General features: G+C 43.4%; 1 protein-coding gene across 1 annotated transcript; it reads right to left on the reverse strand.

Annotated features, from left to right (window-relative positions):
- Positions 1-6,839: 6,839 nt before the first annotated feature.
- cdx1b (caudal type homeobox 1 b) lies at positions 6,840-12,058 on the reverse strand (the record flags this gene model as incomplete). The annotated part of the gene is made up of 3 exons (XM_080748987.1): positions 6,840-7,094; positions 7,553-7,701; positions 11,578-12,058. 3 exons carry the CDS (start codon positions 12,056-12,058, stop codon positions 6,840-6,842), a joined length of 885 nt encoding a protein of 294 aa, XP_080605113.1.
- Between the last annotated feature and the right edge of the window lie 351 nt (positions 12,059-12,409).

Here is a 12,409-nt window from a genome sequence, read left to right on the forward strand (position 1 = left end):
AAAAACAAAAAGGTTTGAATACCAGACTGTAACAGAGTATTTCTACATGGTGCTATTGATACTTTTACTCAAGAAATAATGTAAGCCCTGAGCAGTTATATTTAAACAGACCAACATAGTGGTGACAACAGTAGGGCAATGACAACTTCCCTCGCACGTGTGTGTGTGTGTGTGTGTGTGTGTGTGTGTGTGTGTGTGTGTGTGTGTGTGTGTGATGTAGGCTAATAGGGCTGTATATGGCAAGTAGTAATTAAAGACAATAACAAAGTACAATCAGTGTCTGACTGATAGAAGGCAATCAGACTGTTCATAAAATTCTCCTGAAATGGCATCTTCTACATCTGAAATTGGTGTCATATACAGTAGGCAGAGAGAAAGGTCTTAAAATTGATGATTTATGACTCTTTTTCTCAGATCCCCCTGTGCAAATCACAACAATTGAAGCGTGTGTGTGTGTGTGTGTGTGTGTGTGTGTGTGTGTGTGTGTGTGTGTGTGTGTGTGTGTGTGTGTGTGTGTGTGTGTGTGTGCGTGCGTGCGTGTGTGTGTTTACTGTATATATATATATATATATATATATATATATATATCATTTTTTTTTAATTAATATTTTTACACACACACACACACACACACACACACACACACACACACACACGCACACACGCGCGTGCACACACACACACACACACACACACACACACACACACACACACACACACACACATTGTGTGTTGAAGACGTGCAATGGAATAGAAATCTAGAATGCTTGATGGTATTCTAGAACTGGTGGAATACCAGTAGTCGACAATGAGAAGGTCTCATTCCGTGCTTTAGTATTATCTGTTCTTTATAGCGTGCTACCGTTCCTTTACAACTCCACTGTTTATTCACAATCAATCTGGCCAATACAGGGGGTATTAGGGGGCAGTAAGTATATTGTAAATGAAAGTTTATGGTAAAACTGGCCCATAAACATGAAGCTGTATAAGTCCAATGAGCTCGAATGGCCGTCGGCTCGCTTTCCGTGGCGGGTTTATGGACGGCGGCAAGAGTTATTTGCTCACTTTGTTTTCTTTTCTTTTATTTGCCCTAATTATTGGGTCTATTGACAGAGATGATATAAACATAATTTGATTGGCTGTAAACGTATTACCGATGAAGGAATGCCAAGTCGGACAGTAATGACTTTTTCTGAACCTCTAGGAAAGACCATCATGGCTCAACATACATCTTGACACTATGTTTCCCAGTTAGGTATGCGAAGCCCACCTTTAGTCTTTTTTCCTTTCCTGTCATTAGAAAGTCTCAGGCACAGAAGGGTTGTTTCCCGGTCGGCCATTTTGTTGTGGAGCTCAATACAATTCTGGGTGTGCCTATAATGGCTGCCCGCCCCACAGAACGGCACAAGCACTGCTCAAATACGCAAACTGTGTATCTACACATAGCCTACATAGATAGAGTTTGCCCACTGTAGGTTTCAGTGGTAGCATGCATGATGTAACGGCAATAGCAATACTGTACCTTCACCATCACTTTTTCTAAAGAAGTGGGGTACATAAAAGCTGAAAACCTTTCCATTCCTGAGTAATGGCCGATATAATTTTCCGCTTGACCTAAATTCTGAACATGACTTTTGATCTTTTTGATCCAAAAGTTAATCCTCTCTTTAGGCCAGCCAACAGGCTTCCAAGTTTCATAATATTCTGCTCATCTGTTCCCTAGATATTTTGGTCTCAGACGGACAGACAAATACACACAGACAGGAGATTGCAACATGCTGTGCATCACTATCAGTAATCATTGTGAAAGGTTTTTGGAGCTGTGTGCAGCTCCCTATACGTGGCTGTGTGGGTCTGTGTGTGTGTGTGTCTGTCTGTCTGTCTGTGTGTCTGTGTGTATGTAGCCTGACTTCGGCGCGTAACTAGTGCCGCACCATTTACGCCACTCGCGCAATATATACATCAAAATGTGCGGCTCGGCCGAGAATGGTGTTCTATTACCTTACCATGCCGACGTAATCGGCAAAAAACGACACTTAATTGTCCCCATTGACTTATAATGGGACAATGCAAGAAATCACTTTCAAGTATTTTTCTCTCGTAAACCATAGGAGCTACAGTTTCAAACCTCGGAGAGGAGATTCATAATGATTTTAAGAATGAATCGAAAAATAATTACATCACTCGGCCTCATGGTGGCGCTATAACGGCCCACTTCACGTTTTGCCCCGTAACTCTTGAACCGTAGATCGGAAAATTAAAATTCTTTTTTCCCTGGATTCCTTGGGTCAAGACGCATCTCCCCATATAGGCCACGCCCATTTGCGCCAGGATAGATTTTCCGCCATCTTGAATTTTCTCCAAAACACACTTTTTGCTCCTTTTCCTACATATTTTCTTCAAATGTCACAAAAATCGGTACACATGATCTACACACACACACACACACACACACACACACACACACACACACACACAGCTCCACTTCACACGGGTGTGATTTTTTCTATTTTCAGTTATTAAAGTTTAAACAAAATTGACTTTTGTGATAATATGGAAATCACTAACTTTGGTTTTGTAATTTATTTTGTTATCATAAATTTTACAATCATGGCTTGTGAGCCTAAACATTCTATGTAAGGACACGTAGTCCTACCACATAATAACATCCATCATAATACGATAGAAAGTGTCTTTCTCGGTGGCTCCGGCCTACCGCTGCTATCTGAGAGTTAACATCACGCCTCCTCAACAAACATATCTGTGTCTCTGTGGTGAAACCATTTTTACAGCATGCAGCCCTAATAAACTTTATGATAGTTAAGGAGCAGGGACAGAGCAGCCCCGCGGTTGTGTTGACTGATTACTTTCTGTTTACCTAAAAATGAGGCTGCCAGTGAACGGCCAAGCAAGAGAAAGGTGATGCGGTGTGTGTGTGTGTGTGTGTGTGTGTGTGTGTGTGTGTGTGTGTGTGTGTGTGTGTGTGTGTGGTAGGTTGTTGCCATTGACAACATTTCCCTTCTCTGTTTGTCAATAATTTTAACAGGCAAGGTAAAGATAAAAGTAGCCTTGTTTATTGAAAGACTTATAGTTAAAATTACTGTGAGAGAAGATCTCTGGCATGTTTAATAAGTTAATAGCCGAAGCATGGATGGATTAACCCCCGCTAGGGCCCCTGGCCGATAATTTTTTAGGGCCCCCCTCCCTCCACCATAACCCCCCCTCCCTCCCGACGCACACTACCCAGCTCAGATTTTAAGCCATGGGCCAAGAAAGCACCTGTAGACAACAGAGGAGGGGCCCACACATTTGATTTTTAATTAACATTTAGTATACATTTAATTTGAGTCAATTGTCAATGACCATGCGGCCCAATGGTTAATCCAGCCCTGAGGCGAAGCCAGTAACTGTCTTTATGTTCATTCTTTGCTTTAATTCTGCGATGGATGGATAGTGGATAGACCTCACTTATTATGACCTCAAGTTCAAGATGGGCCTCTGTCGCGCACACACACGCACACACGCACACACGCGCACACACACACACACACACACACATACACACACACACACACACACACACACACACACACACACACAGACACACACACACACACACACACACACACACACACACACACACACACACTCACACACACACACACACACACACACACACACACACACACACACACACACACACACACACACACACGCGCGCGCGTGCGTGCGCCAACAGGGCCACTGATAGGCTCTATCTATGTACAGATAGGGCTGTTTTGTAGGCGAAATGGACCCTGAAGGACAAAGGTCTCAGGAATGACTCACAAACACACGGATGAACACTTGGATGCACGTACGCACGCACATGCACTTACTCTCACTGGGGGATGTGTGTGTGTGTGTGTGTGTGTGTGTGTGTGTGTGTGTGTGTGTGTGTGTGTGTGTGTGTGTGTGTGTGTGTGTGTGTGTGTTTGTGTGTCAGTTCTCAAATGACCAAGAGGCCAGGGTAATTACCATTTGGCTCATGACCCCTGAAGTTCTTCAAACCATATCATATTCATTTTCATGCACCTAAAGTGTTAAGGTTTACTCAACATCTCACCCCGAAGTTGATGCTTACCAGCTTGAAATCTACTGAAATGAAAGCCAAACAACTTTATCCATAGTGTCTTGTCTATATCGGCTCATTGAACACACACACACACACACACACACACACACACACACACACACACACACACGCACACACGCACACACGCACATGCACCTGCAACTAGGCGCAAGAGTAGATAGCGTGATCCTACATTCTGTTTGCCCACTGAGCCTCTGCTCACCCTTTGAACGCCACACCTTAACAGTTACCTCTATTGGCAAATAGGGATGGGTATCGTTAAGATTTTAGCGATTCCGATTCCGGTTCTGCTTATCGATCCGATTCCTTATCGATTCTCAGCCTCCTCGCCATGCTGGGGGCTGGTCAGAAATAGTGGCCAATGGTCTTTTCTTTCTATCTCCTTATTCTCCTCCTGTCATTTTCTTCTTTTTGTAGTTTTTAATATATATATATATATATATATATATATATATATATATATATATATATATATATATATATATTATTTTTTTACAGCATGCTCAATCCAACGTCCCGTTTTTGCAGTGCTCAGAACGTGAAGGCACAATGTCATTTTTGTAGCCCAGGCATGTGCACACATAGACATCAAAGGGGGCTTGAGCCCCTGCCCTTTATCCTCTGTTAGAAAGTGCCCTCGAGACCTTGCATGCATTAATGCAAGTAAAGAAAATATTTTCACCAAAAGGCCCTTTTAGATATTTCAGCCCCTGCCCCTCTAACATTCTCTGCTTGCGGAGCTGCTGCTGTCCACAGCTAGCAGAAGCACGGTCTTCTACAGTTTGGATCAACGGATTTACACGATTTATAGGGGAGCATTTAGCAACACGGAGCACATTGGACATGTAGCCCGTTTTGTAGTAAGAACGTGGGAGGCAGGCTTGCAAAACAAACTTTTTAGGGCACTCTAGCTCGGACACAGAACGGGGAGACTTGTCCGTTCATGCAGTGAGCTTGAGTAACAACTGAACTAGGAAAGCTGAGGCCTCATTATCAAAACATGAACATTAAGCGTGAAACATACAGTCAGACTTTAGAACGCCTCTGCTTAGACAACATGTTGGCTGCGGACTAACAAAACAAGGCAGCGCGTCGCATGTGTGATGTCATCGTGCATATGCAGGCATCGATAGCGGAATCGTTAAGGACTTTGGCTAACGATTCCAAGGAATCGATCCACAGGGAACCGGTTCTCAACAAGAACCAGTTCTCGATACCCATCCCTATTGGCAAATAGGACTGTGTGTGTGTGTGTGTGTGTGTGTGTGTGTGTGTGTGTGTGTGTGTGTGTGTGTGTGTGTGTGTGTGTGTGTGTGGGCTAAGTGCGCATGCATGTACTGTGTGTGTGTAGTGATGCTCAAGTTTTGTTTGTTTGTTTGGTGTGTGTGTGTCCGTGCATGTGTGCTGTGCATGGTTAGTCCTATACAGCAGCCGTGCATCGTCAAACTACATTCAAACTGAAATGAATAAATTTAAGTTGCAAGCAATCTTTACAATAAAGCTTTTTGTTTTTAATACAAATTATTTTGAAAAATATACACATATTAAAGTTTGATGCAAGCAATCAGAAAAATGTACAGTATATTTAGTTTGGAGATAGGAGAGGAGGACAGCAGTATAGAACCAGATGATGTGAAGATCATAGCAACAACAGAAAACCTTTGGTTTAACCTGCCTGGCAGCACAGGAGAATCTTTTTTGTTTAGAAAATACTTTTTTTTTGTCAGCTGACACTTTCAACAGACACTTTTATGAGTGTAACTTTGGGGTAACTTTGATAATGGCCATCACCACAACACCAGGCAGGTGTATTTGAAGATATTGCGTAAAACAAAAGTATAATCACAAAACATTATTTGGAACAAGAAAACTGATAAAAGAAGCATTGTTGGTCATAGTTTTTAGCGAAGGTTTCCATCTATGCAAAGTCTCTTACTAATGTCAATCATATTTCAAGGAGTCTTTTAAATTGGCACAAATGGGAGGAATTCTATCAAGTGGGTCCAGTTTCTTCTTTTTTTCAGACCATAACACTATGTCCTAACTGCGTCAAACGCAAAAACATCTCATTATAATCAGTGAGGCTGTTCTAACCAGCTGCGAGTGTCCAAGAGTGAGGCAAGCATCTTGATGGTGGCCTCAGCCAGTTGTGCCTTCGGTTGTACAGCAGGTGCTTCCCCAGAGTTCTTCATACCAAAGTCAGAGAGGTCTATATAACCATCAAACTACATAGATTTTCACTTCATGCCTAAACAAATATTTGTAAACCTCCACTTGTCTACTTTCATACAGTAGGCACATGTACCGTATAAGAGAGACAAGTATATTTTAAATCTCCATTGTAGAGAAATCAGATTGGCCGGTAGACAATCAACGGTGATCTCAATTTGTTTTTTACATTTTGGTAGTGCAGACAGCCTTCGCATGCCACGATATTCCATTTTGACGGTCGGATGCTGTTAAAGGACAAAGTGTAAAGAGAGAAGCTTTGTCCAGGTTTAGTCCAGATGCCCCCTGTGTTTTCGAGGCATCTCATTCTCTCTGTCCATTAAAACCCTACTGCCCTCTCAACCTCCATCTCTCTCCAGCCCTGTGTCTGTGTCCATCCTTCATCTTTTGCACTCCGTCCTCCTCTTCCTCCCCTTCGCAACCCTGTGTCCGTCCTTTCCCCCCTCATCGATTCCCTTCCCTTCCTCTCCCCTCCTCAGTACTCCTCTTTGATGTTCATGGGCATAGAGGAGGGGGACACCAGCCCGTTGCTGCCGCTGCTGCTCGTCACCATGGCCACGTTGTTGCCGTTGCCGTGTAGACTGCCTCCTCCGTTACTGCTGCTGCCGTTGCCGTTGTTTTGGTTGCCATGGGGAGGAGTTGGGGTGGTGGTGGAGGACGCAGGCTGTTGCAGCTTCTTCTTGTTCACCTTCCTCTCCTTAGCCCTGCGATTCTGGAACCAGATTTTCACCTGAGAGAGAGAGAAGGAATGTGGGGTCAGTATAATTGATATTTAAGTTCCCAATTGCTTCTCCTATAAAAGTGATTCTCAAACTATTTAATTTCAAAGACCACCATAACTCTGAGAGTGTACTATTTGGTTCCATTTGAACAAAGTTAGAGACCTGAAAACATGTCACTACTTTTCTTAATTTCTTTTCTACAGAATGTAACAGTACATTTAGAACTCCCTCGAGGAACCCTGGGGGTCCCCAGACCTCACTTTGAAAACCTGTGTCCTACATTTTGCTGTTGTGACTGTTGCTTGTGTAGTCTGCCTGCTTTGCCAATTATACCGGTACAAGAGTCTTACAACACCCAGTAAGGAACAAGGAAAGCAGGAAAAAAGAGAAACAGGTCAGTAGTGTTTACCTGTTCCTCTGGCTTCCCTGTGTGTGTATATATGTATATATTTATGTGGATATTTACCTGTCTCTCAGATAGACTGAGCGAGGCGGCCAGCTCAGCCTTCCTCCTGATAGTGATGTATCGGCTGTAGTGGAACTCCTTCTCCAGCTCCAAGCGCTGGTGGTCAGTGTACACCACGCGGTACTTGTCCTTGGTCCGTGTTTTACCATCTACAGCGCACAAAGAGAGAGAACAGTAGGTTATAGGATGAAATCTAAACCATGAGGTCAGGGTAATGTTGTGACTTGGTAGGAGTGTTACTAAAGAGTAATAAATCCATGGTACTTCAAAGTCTCTACGGTAAATCAAACCAACCCTGAATACACAAATATGTTGATGAAGCACATACAGTCGTGGTGTTTATATGCTTGTAAACTAGCCACATTGCGTGTCCTCCCTCACATAATCATTTTTAATGGAGTTTTGTAACCTCCCTGCCTGTATGTAACTGTTTGACATTCAAATAGACATTCTCGTCACCTGCAGGTACGGATTTGCATGCAGATAAGAGGTACAGCCAGAGAGTGTACAAATGTAAGATGTGCACACTGCACTCAGAGGGTACAAATGTACATACACCCTTACGGGTCCATTTGGGTCCATTTGAACACTCTGAGTCGTGAACACTGGACTGTGTTCACACTTAGCGAGTGTAGAAAGATAATGCACACAATTAAACCTATACCTGGCTTAAAACGAGGCAGACAATTTATTGAGTAATTAGCAAGAAAATCATCCATCTACGCACACACACAAATGCATTCATCTATCCATCCTGAAGATCAGCTACAGAATGAAGTACTGAGAGGGTATGTATTCACGTGCGCACACACAGCAGGAAGGCACGCACGCAGGCATTCACGCATGAACGCGCACACACATGCACACATGCAGACACATTACTGCTCTCTTCATTTAATCTGTCACTCGCTGAATTTAAACTCAAACATTTTAGTTTCAGAGAACATCTGTCAAAACTCCAGGTTTTCTGCCTCATTTGCCAGGGGCAGAACGTCTCAACCACAAGCACACAGAGACTGCATGGGCTCATCATCACTGCAACTAAGAATCTGTTCTTAATTGACTCGACTGGTCAATAAATAAATGGTTCAGAGAGGGGGAGTCTTGCACTAATGAAGGACCGTAAATCAAAAAACACTTTTCTCCATCCATGGTCACAGGGACAGGGAGGTGGGTCCTGTGTGGGATGCGTGTGCGGAGGGAACTCGCCTCACACCTGCTCCACTCTGAACATCCTGACATGCACACACACACACACACACGCACGCACGCACGCACGCACGCACGCACGCCGACAGTAGATCATCAAGCTCACAGCAGTCACAGTGCCTAGATGCATTGTGAGCTTGTAGATCTGCTATTTTCGCACACATGTTCCTTAATGACCTTTTTTTTTTTTATTGTGTTGTTGACACAGCACAGACCCTCCTGCTCAGAGTGGGCTGAAATGGAAGCCGTATTGACTGACATGTTATCAAGACTTTCTTAACTGACCTGGGAGAATGAATAAAAAAACAAACAAAGACTGAGTCTACGGTATATATCTATATCTATATCTATATCTATATCTATATAATTATATATCTATATATAGTCAATATTCCAGTCAATATTCGAGCTGCTAACTGCTCTCAAAGACAAAACAATGATAAAATGTAGTGCTTGGAGGAAAGACAGCCATCTAAGGCCGCCTAATGTCTGCAAGAACCGGGTTATTGGTGCAATCACCATATAATATGATCAGCCAACTGGCCTACTTTGATTTACACAACATAATCAGCACATTTAACCCCATCATAACAGGCAATAATACTATGGATATGCTCCGAGATGCTCCCAACATATACAGATGTATTTACTGATTTTTGTTTTGTTTTTGTTTTTTCAAGCAATTATGTGAACTTCTGAGAGTTTACCAAGATACTGAAAGAAAAAAGAAAGAAAGAAAGAAAGAAAGAAAGAAAGAAAGAAAGAAAGAATAGCTGTATGCTGACTTTAAAAATCTCTTTAAACTTTCCTGGCCTAAATCAAGGACACGTTTTTCCCCAGACCTTGTTCTTGGCTCTTGGGGAATACTGAAAAGTGTTTTGTGGAAAGGAAAATATTTAATAGGATGTCAATAGCTAATAGGTCCGGTATACATTAAATGCCTGGTAGCCGCCTATGAAATTCAAAAAATCAGGGCAAAGTAGCCTAGTAGCCTATATTTAAAGATATAGAAAAGCACGTATAGGCATGAATACTGCGCTGGGAAGGGAGAAGGGTCAGAGGGGGGGCATCGGGGATAACACATCAAAGTGATCGGAACAATCTTGTAGTCTCCGCCTTGGGACAAGAAGAAAACAAAGAAGGACAACTCCAGCTACAAGCATCCCCAACGCGCCCCGGAGTCATATCAACAGCGCTCATTTACATAACAACAGCATCAAACCAGTACAGGCGAACGTCTTCAAACGAAGCGATGCGTTTGATCCCTGTCGTATTTCTAACGGAGAGGACATTGGGCTAAGTTACATGACAGGGCATACCACACGCGATGCTTGTAGATATTTTCAAAAGATTGTTATAGGCTATAAAAATAGGACCTTCTGCATAATGAGTATAGGCCTGCATTTTGATGCCAATACTTTTGTACTTTTACTCAAGTATATTTTGAATTGACATGTAGGCCTACTCTTAACATAGTATGTCTACATTGCAGTATTGATAGGCTACTTTTACTCAAGTTAAGTAAAACATTTGAGTATACTTTTTCCACCACTGCAAATCAAGTAATCATATACGAATATCCAGTATAGGCTCTATGCAGTTCTGAACAGTAGGCCTAGTCTATATACGGCTAGGCCAATAGCCTAATATTGCATATAGCATATATTATTTTAATAATAGGCTATGTCACATTTAGCTTGCTTTCGTATAAAGAGAGAGCGTGCAACAGGCCTGCGATTAAAATCAAATCAAAATCCTCAACTTCCGACGGGGAGCCAAAAGCCAGCGCCTTTAGACAAAAAACGATATTACAAATGAGCCTACATCTGCCTCCTAAATTAAGGCTCATAACATAAGTGATAAACCGATTTGTTTAATAGACCTGCTATAGCAGGTCTAATAAACAAATTGATAAGTTAAATTATGTTATATAGCTATTATTATGATCATTTTTACGATTTTATTGTCTTGCATGTCAGCAATCACAGAATGCATGGTGTGGAAAAGACAATTAAAGTGAATTTATTACCCACTTAAGAACGTCAATCTAAAATATTGTTTTATTGCATATTAAACGACCTGCGTTATATTAAGTATATGAATTGCCCTTATAAACTAGACTTAAGCCAGGCGCTCTATTTATGACAATAATTCAACACCTTGGGACATGATAGGCTATTGTTATAGACATCTGACAAATCCAGGCCAAGGTCAGTGGTGCATGTGTAGGCTAGCCTACTCACAGTCACACACATAATATTCCCTACATCTCCAATTATGAACGTGGTCACAATATCTAGGCCTATAGCTTATCGGTTAAAGGCCTAGGCCTACATTATGCTATTATATAGAAAATGAATCAATACTGTCAGACAGCAGAGTGTCAGTAAAGCCTATCCACAATGTTATATGGCTAACAGGTGCGCACTGAACGGACACACTTTGCTCTTTGCTGTAGTGAGGCTACTCCTTTTTTATCTCCATTATGAGGCAAATGTCAATTCAAAAACTGACATCACTGAAAAGCATTTGAATATCATCATGGCCACCACAATCTTACAATATATTGCTGCACGTATAGCCTACTTCTGGTGTACTGCAGGAATTGTGGACCATATATTTTGGAATTGGATTTTCCCGGCATTAATCGAAGTGTCCTTGAGCAAGACACTCAACCCCTTCTAAGTTGTGGAACTTACAAAGGCAGCACCCTGTTTGAGACACTGCAGAAGTCAAGTCCACCACCAAATAGCAATCTGACTGCCGGGAAATAACAATAAATCATCCCACAATTACATGACATAATTGACACTTACTTGTGGTGGTGGGAGGCGCGCTGCTTCGTCGGATCCAATCGTAGGGGTTTCTCCTTTGCGGCGAGTTGGGAGACAACTGCCCGACCTGGGGGTTGAGGGAAGCGGGCAGAAGAGGAGGCTGTCCGGGGAAGTCCGGAGGACTGAAGCCGAGCGCTGACGCTCCGACGCCGGCCGGGTTGGACGCGGTGGGCACGCCACCGGCCGTGCCCGGGTGGCCGTAGTGCGACGACCACGGGTCGTCCCGAGACGGAGGAGGGGGGTACGCTGGGCTCCAGCCCCCGTTCTGGTGACCCGAGTGCGGGTCGTTGGGGTTGATGCCGGGGACGTGGTGGTGGTGGTGGTAGCTGGCGAAGTCCGAGTACTGGGGCGGCGTGGGGACGAAGTTCTGCGGGCTGATGTTGAGGCTCGGGTGCCGTGACACTGGGTTCTGGTGGTGGTACATGCTGCTGGAGTCCTTGTCCAAGAGGTAGCTCACGTACATCTTTCTTTCGGGTGATGATGGGACGCCCTGCGCATAGTGTGCCTCCAGTGTGCCTCTGGTCTCTATTCACTCTCTGTCTCCCAGAGTCTGACTGTCAGGGACTGGCTTAGTGACTTGCTGTGTGCGAGTGGTTCTTGCGTGTGTCAGTGTGAGAGTAGTCTATCTATCTCCCTCTGTCTCTGTCTCTGTCTCTCTCTCTCTCTCTCTCTCTCTCTCTCTCTATCTCTGACTATACCTGCCCCAAAGCCACACCTGCACGCGCTCTACTCCCAGTCAACCCCAGTTAAGAGTGTTGCTAGTGACGTGGAGCATTTTATTGCACTCATCTCCCTCCCTCCATATATCTCTTTC

The sequence above is a fragment of the Nannobrachium achirus genome (genome assembly GCF_963921795.1).
Source record: "Nannobrachium achirus genome assembly, chromosome: 19".
Lineage (NCBI taxonomy): Eukaryota > Metazoa > Chordata > Actinopteri > Myctophiformes > Myctophidae > Nannobrachium > Nannobrachium achirus.